General features: G+C 39.4%; 1 protein-coding gene across 3 annotated transcripts in view; it reads right to left on the bottom strand.

Moving 5' to 3' along the window:
* The window catches only part of metrnla (meteorin like, glial cell differentiation regulator a), a 96,845-nt gene that overhangs the window by 25,717 nt on the left and 52,410 nt on the right, over nt 1–18,718 (bottom strand). The window contains exon 1 of one of the 3 annotated variants that reach the window (XM_067456919.1): nt 12,425–12,713. The exons of 1 other annotated variant lie outside the window; for it this stretch is intronic. In XM_067456919.1, the coding sequence (XP_067313020.1) occupies nt 12,425–12,471 (47 nt within the window). In that variant the 5' untranslated portion in view covers nt 12,472–12,713. Of the gene's footprint in view, nt 1–9,283; nt 9,301–12,424; nt 12,714–18,718 lie in introns of those variants that run through there. One more of the 3 variants, XM_067456949.1, reaches the window with a different exon arrangement.

The raw sequence follows: 18,718 nt of genomic DNA, 5'->3' as shown, positions 1-18,718 counted from the left end.
CATTTTTTTCTGTGTCGTTTGCAGTTAATATGATTGTGTATTAGGGCTATAACTCCTGAGATTTCATGTTCCAGTTAGATTTATTGATTAAACTCACAGTTTGCTTACCAGGCACAGAACCAAGATGAGATGTTCTCTTAGTTTTTCCCTCTTTTTTATATTATGGACTTGTTGGCCACCCAACTGCTCAGCCTGGAGCTGGACCTGGACCTGCGAAGCCTTGAGGACTGCACCAAGAATTCTTTAGACCTGCCATGCCTTAAAAAAACTTTCCAAACCATTCTTCAGGACCAGACTGAAAGAGCGCACAAAGGCAGGTCTGCCTGGGGATGGTTGTCTGGGAAATTGCTTTTATGGTATTGTTTATAGAGTGGGTGCCCCACTGAGGAAGACATCACCAACCCCACTCCGGCTACACCATCCGTCACTGTGGTTGTCCTCGTGGAGTTTAAAGGCATGGAGTGGATCCCTGTGTCTCCTGTCTTTGCTGATCCCATCCAGCTCCAAGTCTCCTGTGTCTCCACTGGTCAAACCCAACTACAAGGCCCTTCATTTATACTTAAATGGAGAATTCGCCTCTGAAAACCAGTTTTTCTAAAAACTCAGGCCAGAGTCAAGATTTTGAAAATCTTTGTTTGCACGTTTGTATGTTAAAGGAGACAAAGGGTGTTTAGGCATGAGCCAACGTCACAGTATGCGCCAGAGCTCGCACCGACGTCAAAAGTGCGACCTATGTTTACTATGTTCATCATGGAAGTGTTCAGACTAGCAGTCACATTTATGTTGGTGCAAACTCTTCTTGTGTGTTTGCATTTGCAAATACAGCTGCTCCATTATGTTGAGGAGCAGAGACGAATGAGTGCTTGGAGGTCAGCCATTTTGCAACACGAAAATTGACTCCCTCCAACACGAAGAATTAGCCCGAATCACTGCTAGAGAAATTTTGATTGGTTTAGATGGGCTTGAGCTTCTCGTTACACCGCCACCTACAGGTTTGGCATGCTCTTGACCATATATACACGGGTATGTGTGCACAATGTTATTTTTGAAACCGGAGAGGTTGAAAATGTCCATTTATGAAAATAGCCAACCACGTGTAAACCAGTGGCGATTTCTTTAAGACTGCAAGGGAAGCTCGGCTTCCCTTATAATGTCACAAAATTAATGGTCAAATATGTACTATTAACATTTTATTGACTAAAAATGCGTTAGAAAACGTTCATCTCAAAGACGAGTTCGTTCAGAATCAAGTTACATATAGCAGGTCGGCTGACTTGATTTCCTTCTCATATATTCCCGCAGCATCACAGTGCATTTCCCTATTGAAGCCCAGTGTCCATTGACTTCAATGGGGCTGCTTTGAACGTTTTTTTTCAGCGCTTCGAAACTAGACGGTCATTGGATAAACGCTGCGATTATGTCCCGCCCACGGACGCTCAGCGTCTCTGGGAGTGAATGGAAAGTGGGCTGGCCCGGACTCCGAGCTTCTGCGTGATGATTGGAGGGTCTGCATCTCCTTTTGACTGACAGCGATTCTGTACTATAAGGAATCACTGAAGCTATTCGCGCTCAGTCCCATCGCGGATTTCTCAAGTTCAGTCGAAATAAAAGCTGCTGCAACCTATTTCTTTGATATTTGCTTGGCGAAATTGCTTATTTTTCATCATACATTTCACACAATTATACATCACATTCCTTGTTTCAGTTTTACAGAGTTTAATATTTTTTTATAGATCTGCTGGCCATTGAGAGGACACTGGTCAAGTCACTTGAAAAGACTCCTAGTTGCTACGACAGGGTCAGAGACCATTTTCTTGAAAAGGAACGTAGGGCAGAATTTACTTTTAAATAAATAGACAATTTTATGATGTAGGCCGAAAATGAGCTTCCCCTCTCTGACAGATCAGTAGCCGCCACTGGTGTAAACGTAGTCCAAGTCTCCTGCATCCCTTCAGCCCCTTGGCTCTTCCTCTGACTCCACTTTGCTTTGTGGATCTGCATCAGGTCTTCTGGTTTCCAGCTCTTACTTGTCAAGTGGATCCTCTGGCTTCGCCTCCAGCCACTAAGCCACTTGGCTTGTCGTTCTGCTGGCTCCACATTGGATCCTCCCTCCTTCTGCTTCACCTGGGACTATCGTCCTTATGGCTCCCCCAGGCTCACTTGTCCTTCCGGCTTCACCTTGGTCAGACACCGCTCTGCCTGTGCAACGGATTTCCAGTCTTTCAGCTGCGCTTTGTCCCTACAACCCATCTGCTTCGTTGGGCTCCGCCTTCCCTCCAGCTTCGCATTGGTCCTCCGTCCCACTGGTTTCACCTTCACTGCAGCTCCACGTCGATCACCTCTTCGAGTGGCTCGATCGTCGATCGGCTCTTCAGGTTGGCCTGGGTCTCAGCCTCTGTCGGCTTCATCTCAATCTGTCCCCCTGTTTAAACCTGCCAAGTCACCACCATGAATCTTACATCCTTCTCCTGCTGGCATTTTCTGTTCCCTGTCCTTCACTAGCCCCTCATCCACCTCCAGAGCCCCCACCCTCCCTTGTTCACCCTGCAAAGATGTACCTTCAGGGAGTGTATTGTAACGGTTATGTTCAATTATGTTTTTTTTTGTCATTGCGTTTGATTTTGCCTGTCTTCCTGCCCGTCTGTAGCCTAGAAACCTTGACACACCCTAGCAGCAGCAAATGTAATCAGACGTGAATCTCATTTAGCAACTCTCAATAGACTTGCGAGCTTGAAAAAACTCTGGTCAGGCCAATCACATTGTGTATAGAGTCGGTGGGCGGGGCTTAACATAATGACGGCAGAGTTGCGCTTGCGTGCTGCTAGTAAACACAGAAGTTGGCGAACAGCGGTCTTTCAAATCGGCTTTACCCGCGACTTGGAGTTAAGCTTTTCTCTGCGAAAAGATCAAAGTACGGCACTGAAGTCATTCTTAAAAAGTGAAGATGTGTTCGGAGTTTTGCCGACCGGATACGGCGAAAGTTTAATTTATCAATGAGCTCTGCTTCACCTTCGGTGCTCTTGTTGGTTGTAGCGCTATCCAATTGTGTGCAGAGGGAGTTTGAAAGACAACCGTTTATCCGCCCCTCGGATTGAGCCTTGCCAATGGTGAGTTCCCAGACCAAACATCTTGATGTGGGTCTGGCTTGTCAGGCTAGCCTATCTGTGCTCCTAGTTAGGTGTCTGCGCAAGCTGTCACTCCTAGCTGTCTGTGTATTTAAACCCTTGGTTCTGTTTGTTCATTGTTCTGTGTCATTTGAGCTTAACATGGTTATGTATTAAATCTTCAGATATTTCCTGTTCCAGTTGGATTTGTTGATTCAAAGCAGTTTTTGACATATTTTCCGTTATTTGAACTCCATAAACAAACTCCAATTTTACTTGATTTTGGCCTGATTTTGTTTGAAATGACGTCACATCAGTTCTCTCTTTGATTTGCTTGAAGTATATTGGGGGCTTTAGGGGCCATTCACACAGAACGCAGGTACAGTGAAATTGCATCGTTTAATGATTTATTTTTTATTTCACTTCATGCTACATTTTTAGATCAAGAATCAAGACAGTTATCTAGGTTTTGTAACAGAGCCAAAATGTATTTGGGTTATGAAACGTGGATCATGTACGTAGTTAAACCATGCGGTTACTCTGCTATGACATGACTGACTTGCATCAATGAAAAATCACCAGAACACCAGTTGAAGTCACACAAAAAGTGGCTCAGAAAAGCGGCGCTTTATTTCATCACAAAATTGCTTTCATACAGTTTGCTTAAGTGTCCAAATACTTTTTGGGACCACTGTATATGTACACCTGCATAAACGACTGCATGTGTCTTCTCAACTGGTTTTGCATGCTTTCTGTAACTGCGCTCTGTCTTCATCAGGAGCGGATGACAGATAAACCCACACATACACAACACTTTCTGGAGAACAGAGATTTCATTGTGCACATGTTTCACTCAGAGGAACTATAAACAAATGATTTAGATCACAACCAGGACTCCGGCCCTTTGTTTTTTACAGAGAAAGCTTTCAAGATTATTTGTCATGATAAGTACGTCAACTTTATCTTTAAAACTTTATGACTTTGTTAACATCAAAAATCAAGAGCGCGCAGTTCCTTGAGTAGCATGTAAAACATTAACTATTGTAAAAATGTTAACCCAGTTGTTTCCATCGACTACACGATCAGATATGTGGCATAAAGCTTCAGCGCTGTTCTCCTGGGACATCAGCAGGCGCACATTGACTTCGGTGTCAAAGGTTATCATAATTCAGGGAGACGGCTGTGCTTTTGTGTAGTCTTTGGATTCAAACAATTGATCTCCTGTTTCAAAGGTTGTGTTCTTGACTACTGCTGTTTTACAGGTGGACGGACACCTGTTTCATTCACTCTACTCAGAAAAGGGTGACGACAGCTCTATGTGAGTAAATACCTGGCACTGATATACATCAGTGGTCTACTAGATAAAACTACATCTTACAATGTGACATTTCAGACTTACTATACTTGAAGGGAAAGGGGAGGAAGCAACTGGTATTACTCAACCAAAGTTCAACTAAATTAAGTTCAAGGATTCACTTCAGCTTTCTGCTTTCAAAATGAATTGCTATTTCAGCTTTTCGTCAACACTGCTCCTTATTGAGTCCTCCTTATTCAATCTGATCCTGATTTATATATATATATATATATATATATATATATATATATATATATATATATATATATATATATATATATATATATATATAATTCTGCAGTTTGGCCATGCATAAATTCCCCACGTTAGGAGAAAAGCATCATTAATTATACTTGATTTAAATTAGTTTGTATCAGTTTTTTAGTAAATAGATAATTTAGTAAAAAGATAGTTTTAGTCAGTTTTCAAAGCCGGGTATGATTTTTTGTTAACAAATAAAATAAAATGATTAACAAAATCCTATATTCCTATAATACCCCTATGAATTACTGCTTTCAATATGAATATACCATGTCAAATTAGTGCTGTCATTGATTTTATATTTATAGTTCATTGATGTTTGATGCATTATGCTGCCTTTTAAAAACAGTTAATGTATAAAATAGATGGACATTTAATATATAGAATAAAATATTAGGTACTATGTTTAAGGTTGGTATCCGCATTTTCCACCAATAATAACTCATGTGTTATACATCATGTAAATATTGTTTTCATCATTTTGTTGGGAAACTATGTGAAATGTTTGCTTCATGATTGCTCACTGGAATTTCGAGATTGTGTTACAGATGGTGAAAAACACTTTCTTTGATTAAACATCTACTAAAATAGGCTGAATATTAATTATATCATGCATATAAGATGTTTCAAAACGTTTATCATAAAAGTATAAAAAAAGAATAAAACTAAAAGTTACTGTGTATATATTAGCACAGGCAATCTGCAAGCAGTAACCAGAAAGATCTTTCTTCCTCCACATATTTCAAGAGAACTGTGACTTGCTTAATAATGTGGAACAACCTCTTTAAGTGGGTTTTCCATTTACCTAAGAAAACCTGGCAAACTACTCAACAAACCTGTCTGAGATTGACACCAGTTATCTAAAAAGTATAAAACAAACAGATACTTTTTATTGTACTGAAATACTGCTGATTTGTCACTAGCATAATAATTTGGAACACAGTACACACACACACACACACACACACACACACACACACACACACACACACACACACACACACACACACACACACACACACACACACACACACACACACACACACACACACACACACACACACACACACGTAGTGTTTCCATGTTTTATGGGGACTTTCCATAGGCGTAATGGATTTTATACTATGCAAACCGTATTTTCTACCCCCTTACACTGCCCCTACCCCTAAACCTACCCATCACAGGAAACATTCTGCATTTTTACTTTCTCAAAAAAACTCATTCTGTGTGATTTATAAGATGTTTTCCTCATGGGGACCAAAAAATGTCCCCACAAGGACAAGGATTTCGGATATTGCCATCTTTGTGGGGACATTTTGTCCCCATTACCAGCCCACACACACACGCACGCACACACACACGTTTGTTTTTGTGAAACGTGGGGACATTTCATTGGCGTAATGGTTTACCGTAGTACAATGGTTTACCGCCGTACAAACCCTTTTTCTATCCCCCTACACTGCCCCTAGCCCTAAACCTACCCATCACAGGAAACATTCTGCATTTTTACTTTCTCAAAAAAAATAATAATCATGATTTATAAGCCTTTTGAAACAGATTTGAAACTATACCACCACCATCCTCGCACAAACCCCAAAAAGGTGAGTCCATGCAAACAGAGCCTATAGGCAAGCGGCAAGTTACTTTTTTCCCCCTCCAAATTTCAAAATACGCCAACAATCCCATGAGTGCTGAAAGTAAATGTACATTTCATGGAAATGCCAAATACTAAAATAAATATGCAGAGACAGAATCAGTCAGCAGTGAGTTGAGAAGAGGCATTTCATAAGATTAATAGGTTTTTCTGAATTATTCAAACCTGATCCACTTTAGATCAAATGTGACCACATTTTCGTTTCATTTCATGTCTTGGCGTCTCTGTATGAGAGTTCATTTTTGAAAATGGAAGGAGGAAATACCAAGAAGAGGTTGGCTCATTTGCTGCCATGCTCTTGCAAAATACTTAATTTTCAGTCCTTGTCCCACAGAAAAACAAGTGGGACTTGCCAAGGCTTGGGCCATTACATATCACAGTGACAAACATATAACCTGCAGAGACAGTTACTGGAAAGGTTTTGTCATAGAGACAACCTGTGCCAAAACAGCCCTTAATAAAAAAGTAAAAAAAAAAGCCATGTTGAGTTCCCTGCATACAGTGAAAAGAGCAGAAAATGGCTTCCAAACTGCTGTAAGGAGTGTGTGTAGAAAAGGACATGCAAATAATAATAATAAAAACTATAAAAAGTGCAGGCCTTTCTTCCAAAGGAAATTGGTTTCAGACAACTTTGAAGGCAAATCACCTTCACACACTATTTTATAACTACAATGCTTAGATCTCTTATGTCATCTTAAAATGTGCAGTTTAACTCTGCTTTGTTGTGACTGAGTGTACTTACAATAGTTGCAATAAAGTATTATATTAAGACAAATCAAATTTACAATTGAAACCCTTCATTGCACTTTAACTTACAGAACTCAAAACTTCCTCAACAGTGGAAAAAAAACAAAACATATATTCTCAGGTTTCCATCCTCATATGCTGTTGAGTAATGATATAATATTAAGTAATGATAATACAGAAATGTTATAAGACATAACAGCAGAAATGGAAAATATTATCTGAATGTTAGAAACAAGCAGCTAAAGTCTCTGATAAACCATGTGAAAAAAAGAAGTGCACTTTAGCATACTTATTCAGTAAATATTATCATGTCTCCACAAAAGAAAATCAACGGTTCCTTCATAATTGCATCTTTTGGCTCCGCCCACTGGTGTGTTAGTGAGATGATGAGGAGAGAAGAGCGATGCAGGATGGACTACACGTAACATTACCTTACAAAAGATCCTAATACTAGGAATGTGGATATTAATTTTCAACAATGTGAATGTCTCAATTGAGCATTATTCATTTGTATTCGGTGGATTTCACTGTGGAATCTTTGGTTAATCAGTCACAGTTTTGGTGCAGGCTTTGCAAACAGACTTCAACAATATGGACTCGTACAGTAATGCCACTGAACTATTAACTTGTCGCTGTTTTGTTGTGTATTCTTATATTGATTGTTGTATTATTGTGTCTGTCTTTGTCTGATTGAGTTATATATAGTTTCTTCTTTCTTATTTCTTTTGTGTATAACATCTACCTGCCAGGGGGTCTGCAGATGGAAATTAGCCTAAGGCTATAATCTGGCATATTTACATTTGTTTTAATGTTCATTAATATGCATTTTTTCCTCCTTTCTTAAAAAAATAAAAAAATTAAAAAGGGTTAGTTCACACAAAAATGAAAATGATTTCATTAATTACTCGCCCTCATGTCGTTGGACACCTGTAAGACCTTCGTTCATCTTCGGGACACAAATGAAGATATTTTTGTTGAAAGCTGATGGCTGAGAAAGGCCTCCATTGGGATTCAGTATATTCCCACTGACCCACTCACAAGACCCATAAAGGCACTAAAGACGTCGTTACAAAGTCCATCTCACTACAGTGGCTGTACAATCATTTTACAAAGCGACGAGAATAGTTTTTGTGCGCAAAAATAAATCAAAATAATGACTTTATCCGCCAAGTTATTGGGTCTCGGACGTGAACTCACGTGATAGCGGCACTCCTCCTCTTCTGGGTCATGTATCTGAATGGTGGAGCTGCGTCATATTTTCGCATATGCGTCGAGTTCACGTCAATAACTTGGTGGATAAAGTCGTTATTTCGTTTTTTGTGCGCACAATAACTATTCTCGTCGCATTGTAAAATTATTGTACAGCCACTGTAGTGAGATGGACTTTGTAAAGACTTCTTTAGTGCCTTTATGGGTCTTGTGAGTGGGTCAGTGGAAATATACTGAATGCCAATGGAGGCCTTTCTGAAGCCTTTCTCAGCCATCAGCTTTCAACAAAAATATCTTCATTTGTGTTCCGAAGATGAACGAAGGTGTTACGGGTGTCCAACGACATGAGGGTGAGTAATTAATGAAATCATTTTCATTTTTGGGTGAACTAACCCTTTAATTCCAATGCCCGATGTGTGACCAGTGATTTCTGATATGTAATGATTCATGTACAGTCTGATTTTCTTTGTCTATATGTCAGTAAATCAAACCAGTGACTAAACGGTAAACTTCACATTGTTTCTCTTAGTACGAAGAAAATCGTTATTTAAACCGAGATGAAATTATAAATAGAAAGCCATCAAAGAACGCTCCATTGACAATCCTCAGAGCAATCAATCAAACAGTGCAAGTTTATCAGTGACTGACTCTCACCAAAACTCCAGTTATAATCTCTTACTTACATTGTGTTTGCACTGTTAGTGAAGATGAAAGCATTCATTAGAGTGCAGAAATCGGTTTGCAATGACGAGATCGCTGCATTCTTTCGCTCAACGTGTCTATGATCGGCTATAATGCTCATCACTGCAATCTTTCATGCCACAATCTAAATATAATGCCATAGAACTAAATATAATGCTATAATCAACACTTTTCATTATTAGTTCTCCTTGAGAGCTGTAATAGAAAAAAAATGCTAAAAGTTTTCGAGCGAGTTAAACATGTAATACTTACATTTTTCTTTTGCAAGGATGTCAGCCAATCACAGCAGTGGGCGTTTAGACTGAAGTCTCACAGCAGCCAATCACAGCAGTGGACGTTTACACTGAAGTCTCACAGCAGCCAATCACTGCAGTGGACGTTTACATAGCAGACATGCCCCTTCAAACAGAGCGTTCATATCAGAGGCAAAAATCAGGGTAGGAAAAATGACTTTTATTTCTAAATTATTTTTGATGCAAAAATCATATTAACAAATGCACTACAATCACTATAAAACAATGATGCCATGACCCATTTAAATTTAATATCAAATAATACACTTCAAGTTATTATTTCAAGTAATACACTTCAAGAATACGCCTATTCAAAACAAAGGCGTAGTTTGATGACGCCAATTTCTTCACCTCACAGCCGGTGGAAAAGAATCGGGATTGGACTCGTGCAGAAATCATGTTGATGGATGTGATTATTAACGTTACTGTAGTGTGAAGCAGAGCAGGACCGAGTGTTGAGGAGCTGAGCAAGGCCGCTGGAGCGATTGTTACACAAACACACGCCTCGCGAGCAGCGGGACTTTTATTATGACGGGACACAGTCGCCGGCGCCATATCCTCTTTTCCGTTCATGAGTATGAGGTAACGCAGCTCTGTTTATCATATTAGACACATTTAAGTGTGTTTAAAATGATGTTATGACGTTACTCTGTGCGTTCGCTCAGCGGCTGCTGTGACACTTGTTCACACTGCTAAGAGTAAAGCGCTTCTGCAGAATAAAACCAGAAACCGAGAGTAACGCAGATATGACGCCATTGACAGGCGACTCCCTCAGACGTCTCGGTTCATTGGTCAAAATAGCAATTTTCTCACAATTTATAAATAGTTGGAAACATTTGGGATATTGGAAGAACTCAATTGAACAAAATATATAACACCGGCCTAGTGGTTTTTGGATATTTTTCTGCAAAAATACTGCATAGTGCACCTTTAAATTATAATTAAACTTTATTTGTATTCCTTTAATGTTATATTACCCAGAGATACTGTTTTTTTATTTTTTATAAATCTTCAGTAATTGAATTATGCTACAAGTGCACATTCAAACATTGTTTTCCCCAGGCCATTTCAGTTCACAGGTTGTGTGGCGCATTTCCGTGCAAGCCATTTGATCGTCATTGTCGATCCTGTCACAATATAATGAAAAAGTGTTACAAAATGAATTCTAGTAAAGAATGAGGATATTACAACTTGTATTGGCCTCATGTTTACATAGACATCTTAAAGTCACAAAAGCGTAAAAGAGCCAGTTTAATTTTAAGGATCAAGAAAATGGTCACATAAAACTAACCTTTAATTTTGGGGGGGGTTCAAAAGACTTTAATAACATTTCTCCCTCAGGGATAAAAATGAAATAGGAAAATCCATGATACGACCCCTTTACAAATGAAACCCTGAGCAGGTGCCGAGGCAAGTAAACGGTGCAGACAAGCACTTGGATGCGAATGAGGTTTTTCTTATTAAGATCTTGTTTCATGCACACTGTGCTGACAACGTGGAACAGAGTGACCGCAGCAGGTCTGGTTGAGTCCTGCGTGATGACGCCAGCTGGAACAGCACCATGATAGTCGAGGCACTGAAAACGAGAAGCAAAAGGCCGTTTGACGAGTTCATGGGCAGCACCGCCGCAGGCCTCAGCACCACCCCGCACACACGAAGTCACACTCCTCGCACGGCCACAGGCACACGTCGTCATGCTCCGCGTCACGCATGACACATGACGCCGCAAGCGGAAAAAAACACACACTCTCAAGCGAGTTCACCAGGGTCGGCAAACACAAGAAACCCTCCATAAATCTACAGCAAATAGACTGAAAATTCAAGTGTGGATTCAGTTAGAGTTCATTTTCACACGGTTGGCTCTCTTCATTAAAAAAGTAAAGAGTCGAAAAAAAGAAGCAACTCTTCCAGTCTTGTCAGTGATTACTTTTTTTTGTTTTTTTTGTTTAACACACAGAGATGAATAGAGCCAGGGCACAATGCCTGCAGGGCTAAAAGAGGTTCAGTTCTATTGCAACATGTGGAGAGGTTTGTCTTTGCAAACACCTGTTGGATCACATTAATCACCAGAGACATCGATGCAAGACCAGACATGAGTCAGTGCAGGTGAACTAAGAACAAAAAGGAGAGAGAGACAGCTGACAGGTGCTTGCAAAACAGACGCGTGTTAAAGAAGTGTGCTGGCTGGAATCAGGTTGTGTTTGGAAGCTTTAGTTGAAACTTGCTAGTTAATTATGAATATACCAAAAAAAAATTCAGTAAAGCAGCATAGTTGTTTTCAAAACAGTGTGACCCCTTACCCTTCACCAAATCCCCCGCAGCGAGTAGCAGTGTAGCGTGACAAAACAATACATTGCTGTTTATTTTACATTGCATAGTGCCTACGGCTGTTCATACATGCAGTGATTTAGCAAGAATGAATTGCACTGCTCTGATTGGTCTCTGCTGACATACAGAACAGTGTCAGGAATGGTTATGATGCATTACACACTTCTGCAGTTTATATAGCCTACAAACACTGTCATCCATCCGGACTGTCAATTTTGAAGGCAAACTTCTGTTTTGTTGTCAAAATGGAAGGACATGTTACTTTTACCGGCAGTATGTGCTATTTATGATTACAATTTCAAAAGCTATGTTCTACCATTAAAGGGGTGATGAATTATGAAATCAACTTTCCCTTGAGCCTTTGATATGTAAAAGGTCATGGTGATATAAGAATATCCTGTAGGTTTCGGAGTTGAAAACATCCTTGTTAGTCAAAGGAAAACTTTTATACACCAGGCCCAGAAAACGAAAGCTCTCAAATATATATTGATCAGTGACGTATGAGAAGGAGGAACCGCCGCCTCTACTGATAAATGTGTACTCCTGCTTCTGTAGCCCCGCCCACCGACTCGTGGAGCTAAACGACCAATAAACACGCAGAAGATAGCAAGATAATCGTTTGTTAACAAGACACGGGTCGACACTGGATAGGCAGACATATTGAGATTAAAACACAATGCTGTGCCTTCTTGGATACAAAGGAATGTAATTTTGTTATATGTCATAGTATTGCATTGGTATTGATTATGTGTGCGTGTCGAACAGAACATACCTTAGCACGCTGTCGCAGGCTGGAGAATCCTTTATTTGTTGATTCATTGTGATTCGGGATCAGATCGGACATGTATGGGCCAGGGCTCGCAAAGCCCAACGTCCCGGGGCTATGTGTTTTCCAGACGGGCAACCAAAACATACGTTGGCAGGCCGGTGAATCTTAAATAGTGAAATAACACTCATTTCTTCAGGAGAGAGCCTCGAAACCAGTGTAGAAAATAGCCTTATTAGTCTAAAAACCACACAAACGTCATTAGTTGACCTCAGACAACAGTATAAAAAAATGAAAAAGACAGTTCATTACAACTTTAACATCATGCAACAATAAATCCACTCTTTACATCCTGTGATAAAATCACGACATGTGTGAACGGCCCAATGACACCAAACATTTTAAGTGGTTTAAAAGGTTTGGATCAAATTGTTATTTTCAATTAAATACTGTCACTATTCACTAATTAATTTAGGGTGTCTCTCAAATATATTTAAAAATGCCACTGATTTGTCAAAAAAAATAAAATAATAATAATTAGAACTAGTATTGGGGTTTCCGCAAAAATATTAAGCAGCACAGCTGTTTTCAACATTGATAATCATATGAAATGTTTCTTGAGCAGAAAATCATCATACTAGAAGGATTTCTGAAGGATCACGTGACACTGAAGACTGGAGAAATGATACAAAAAAATTCAGCTTTGATCACAGGAATAATTAACATTTTAAAATATATTGAAGTAGTTACACTGTCTTGTTTAAAGCTACACTGTGTGATGTTTTCCCCCATCTAGTGGTGAAAAGGTATATGACCATCCAATGAATAATAGTTTCTGCTCCTCTCAATTTCGATTTCGTTTCAACTCCTACGGTGGCCGATTTAGTCATGGCTTCCAGTTCGACCTCTCCGGTGAGTGTTGCTTCAACTCAAGTGATGAGGTAATTTTTGAAAACTATTATAATTAGCAGTTATTTAATTTACCAAATGATCTATGATCAAATTAATCTATGTAAAATGAATAATAGTTTTACGTTTTCGTTATTTTTAACCAGTTCATTGCTAACATCAGCTATCAGGTTCCCAGACGAATGCAGGCTAATCTTAGTAAAGTATCTTTTATCAGTGCTATCGTTATTCTGTATATTGTACAACACCACTAGCGTACGGCAAACAAATTATAATGCAATTAAAATATTAATCTCATGTTATCCGTCATAGAACACGGATTTATGTTAACGTTATAAGGTAAACAATATTTTTTCATCATTGACGCGAGGAAAACTATCCTAGACGTCGTTCTAGTGTTATGCTCAGCACACCATGATATAATTAGCCAAGCAACAATAAAACTTCCAATATACACAAATAGGCTGAATTAATATTACCTGTCGAGAAGAACGCAGGCAACGCCGGCGTCCTTTTTAAAATCTTGGAAAGGCCACTCCAATATTTACTTTTGTCTTGTTGATTTTCCTGTCGCGTTGCCGTCTTAATTCTCTTTTCCGCTTCCTTGCAGTAGGTCCCCGACCCGGGTCGAATTCGGTAATCAATTCCGGGACGTGGTTGCTTTCACACAGAAGGCGACCCGGCAATGTTCTGGGAATATTGCGGGTCCGACGTGCAGTGTGAAAGGGGCTTAAGAGTGATCCTCCATCGTCATATAGCAGCCCAATCCTCCTCTTCACATTCGACACAGTGCCATCGAGTGTAAAAACGCGAAAAGCGAAGCTTGAATTTACGGGTATGTCCCTCTTTGGCAAATGTACTTTCAAGATGGAGGGGCAACATGGCGACCGGCATCCGAACCCTCAACACATATGTATTTTCAATGGTATATTATAAAATTACGAGAATGCATTATTACTTTTTAGCTAAGAATAAACTAAAAAATTTACACAGTGTAGCTTTAAAACTGTAACAATATTTGACAATATTACTGTATTTTTATATACACAGTAAAATAAATGTAGTCGTGGTGAGTAAAGCCTTCTTTTAAAAACAACCACATACTCTTGAGTAGGTACTTACACAGATCAGGCATAACATTATGACCTAATGTCCTAATGTTGTGTTGGTTCCTCTTTTGCTGCAAAACGGCCCTGACCTGTCGAGGCATGGACTTCACTAGACTCCTGAAGGTGTGCTGTGGTATCTGGCACCAGGCCACCTTCTTCCATTGCTCCGTGGTCCAGTTCTGATGCTCATGTGTCCACTATTGGCGCTTTCGGTGGTGGACAGGAGTCAGCATGGGTACCCTGACTGGTTTGTGGCTATGCAGCCTCATATACGCAACAAACTGCGATGCACTGTTTATTCTGACACCTTTCTATCAGAACCAGCATTATCTTCTTGCTCGTCTGTTTGATCGGACCACACTGGCCAGCCTTCACTTCTCACGTGCATCAATGAGCCTGGGCCATGACCCTGTGGCCGGTTCTCCACTGTTCCTTCCTTGGAGCACTTTTGAAAGATACTGACCACTGCAGACGGGAACACCCCACAAGAGCTGCAGTTTTGGAGATGCTCTGACCCAGGCGTCTAGCCATCACAATTTGGCCCTTGTCAAACTCGCTCAAATCCTTATGCTTGCCCCTGCTTTTAACGCATCAAAATTCAGGACAAAATGTTCACTTCTTGTCTACTTTATCCCACCCACTAACAGGCGCTGTGATAAAGAATCAGTGTTATTCACCGGTCATAATGTTATGCCTATTAAAAAAACAGTTTGTGAGCACTTAAACAGTAATCTATACTACATTCACCTCTACTATATAGAGAAGTATGCGATTTTGGCTGTACCCAATGTATTTCTATCAGTTCTAACATGAAAACATCATTCATGTTTGTAGCACAAATTGAGTTTGTTCAAATCCCTCAGTAACGGGGATTATGTTAATACTAGCAATAATAGCAGTAGCACACCAATTAAAATTGTGTTTACATTTTCCAACACTGTTAAAATGAGAGAAACTCTGTACATGTGCTGGTATTTAGGTGTCTAGGTGATGAGTGTCTTGCAAAAACATGTAAAACATCACATGCGCAGCGCTAAGCGGCTTTCTGCTCCCGCCATCTCAAGCGTATGATCAAAATCCCAGGATATGTCTCCAAACAAAGCCTATGATTCAGAGCTGCTCGCCACCTTACCATCAACACAGCCCACATCTCTCTCTCTCTCTCTCTCTCTCTCTCTCTCTCTCTCTCTCTCTCTCTCTCTCTCTCTCTCTCTCTAAGCAACTCTTACATAAACTCACAATACAGTTAATAATGGATTCTTTGTTCACAGTGATCTAACAGTGTTTTTTTATATATATTCTCTGCCCGTCAGGTGAAAAACTTTCCACATATTTTTTGGGATTTCTTTTCCGTAAAACTTGAGGAGACAGGAAAAGAAAATCTAAGCTGCGTTAGAAAAACAAGATCACACCTGCAGAAAGGACTTTGCACCGCCAGCAGACCTCCATCTCTGGGATCAGATCAATCCTCTCGTGTGCCTGCTTTCCACTAAAGCAGTTTAAAGGAGCTATTTCACAGAAAAGTGGATTGTCCTTGTTCTTTTGAAATAAAAGATTCCATTGCACTATGTAGACTCAAGACTTTTTACAGAAACTTATTAGCCAAATTGTATTCAAAAATCTCAAATCCATTAGACTACATATTAACATACTGAGTTAGACTACTATCATTATCAAACAAGAGAATATTAATTCTGTTCATTGAAAGATGGGACTAGGTGAAAAAAACTAACTCACAATCTATGCATAAACACGGTTACTTATCTGAACATGCTAACCAATTATAAAAATGTACATAGATATCTTGTTAGCACATACTATATACTTTTCATCAAATTGTTAATAATTATCAATTACAAATATAGCTGCAAGCAGCATTTATCGGGACCAAGCACAAAAAGCATTACAAGTCATGCCACCATGGCTGGGAGCATCAGACCAACTGCAACAATGAGTGAATAAAGACACGTGGAGACTATTTTAAGCAAAAAGTTTGAAAACCCATAAATAAATTGAGTGGTAATGAGATGATTGCTTAAAATACAATTTCATACCAATTTTTGACCGCAAAGAAGCGCTGCCCTGAAACTTTCTGAGTACCTTAAGGGCATGGTGTCGAAAACACATACAGAGTTTAGTAAGGACATGGCAGTGGGTCCGTAAAATATAGCAATATGCAAAACCAGCTTTGGATCTTTTTGTCCTATTGTTTTTTAAAATGACAGCCATGTTTTTTAAGGTACACCAATGTCATAAAAGACTATGATAGCAACTGAGACAAAGACGCCGCATGTACATTTTGAAGTCAATCAGTCCAACGGCACTGTATTCAGATTATGTTCTGTTGTTTTGTTATGTTATCATTATGTTTTGTTCAATTATAGCGCCACCAAATTATACAGTCCCACCGCCTTTCTTGTGTCCTTATAAGCCTGTCAAATTTGGTGAAAACATTAGTATTTATGATATAAAAAAATGACCCATACCCGACTTTGATTAAAAAAAATTGCTACTTACTATCAAAATTTTGACATTTGGCCATTGCTATACCATCAACCCGCTATGATCCCGGTTTTCCTACTGTGGTTTTGTCTCGATCGGACTAACGGTTTCGAAGATATTAGTGAAAGTTGTTGAACGCCAAATCACAACATTGCAAAACCTGGCATGCTTGATATCATGGACTCAGAAATGATTCAGGAATCTAAGGCGGTGACAATTACAATAAGTAAAAAAAAAGTCCTATGAAAATAAGATATATAATATATATATATATATATATATATATATATATATATATATATATACATATATATATATATATATATATATATATATATATATATATATATATATATATATATATAGAGGTATATTGAAGCAGGAGTGGATTTCAGAATCCCCCTCTCATTAGTATAATGTTTAATGTGGTTAAGATGAACTAAAGTGAAACCTGTTCCACTTCTGACCATGAATATTTCCAATTCATACCATCCCAAGGCTGTTCACATATTGTACATCTTTTGTGCATTACCATCCATCAAATGTGAAATTGTGTTTTCAGATTTATTATTTTCCACATAAGCTCTTATCAGAAAAAAGCACACCTAATGCTAGGCCTGTCAGCTTACACTTCCTCCCAGTGTCCCTCACAACATCCTGAGGGACTAAATCAAAAAATATTGGCAGAGCGTGGCGCGGAGTGGCCGGAAACCCTCTGGAAGCGTGGATGGTTTCTGGTGCGGGTCCAGCCTGACCCCAGCCACCCGTCGAGGGAGCTTCTCTAACTTTCATCCGTTAAGGAAACATCTGGACACCAATGGCCCAGACTGATGTGTGTGAGCGGGCTGTGCGCATGTGGACGCAGAGAAGTGGAATGCTAAGGCAAGCATCGTTATTCATTTTGATCATACTAGGTTTTTTCACAAACCTAAACACCTAAAAACAACCCCCAAAAATCTAGAAATGAGTCTTAACCGTAAAAATGCCATAGCAATTGCTTATCAATACGCTGGTGTTACGGAAGTGAGTTTTGCTTGAGCAAGCACCACTCACCCTTTCCTCAGAAAATAAAAAAATCTACTTCAGATTTGGTTTACACGTCACTTAAAAATAAAAGTTCTTTATTCAATGTTTCAGTCATGCAATTGGCACGGACAACTGGAGGTCAAAACATTATTAAAGTTATGTGAACAAAATGCACGTTTTTGGCACTTGCAATTCACATAGAGCACCTGCCGCAGTATTTCAATGACCTAAAACTGCAGGAAATTCTGAAACGCTAAAAGACTGTGATATTAAATGATAGGAAGCCTTGTCGTGTGACAAATATGAATTGGCATCTATAGTTCCATAAAGAACTTTTACCTTCAATGGAATGTTTCTATTCCAAAAAAAGAAGTGGAAAGAAGTTCTATTCTTTAGAGTGGAAAAATATTTTTATTAAAATGTTCTTTGCACAGAGGAACAATGGTTCTTTTAAGAACTTTTCACTGAAAGTTTATTTAGGGAACCAAAAATGGTTCATGCGAAAACCGCCGTATGGAGGCTTTATTTTTAAGAGCACACTGTTAGATTGATGCAATGGTCACAGACGTAGCAAGGGTTAACCCAGTGGTTAACTTGCTCCCAGGTTGGTTTGTTTCGGCTAGGTGACACTTATTGAATTCCTCCGGATCATTCGTCACTGGTGTCTCCGTCTCACCGTCTTTCACCGCAGACAGATATACTGATGCTGAGCGCTGGACATGCAGAGACAAGGGTTGAGTTGTTTTTGAAGAGG

This window comes from Pseudorasbora parva, chromosome 2 (genome assembly GCF_024679245.1).
Source record: "Pseudorasbora parva isolate DD20220531a chromosome 2, ASM2467924v1, whole genome shotgun sequence".
Classification (NCBI taxonomy): domain Eukaryota; kingdom Metazoa; phylum Chordata; class Actinopteri; order Cypriniformes; family Gobionidae; genus Pseudorasbora; species Pseudorasbora parva.
This window is presented reverse-complemented; position numbering and strand designations above follow the sequence as displayed.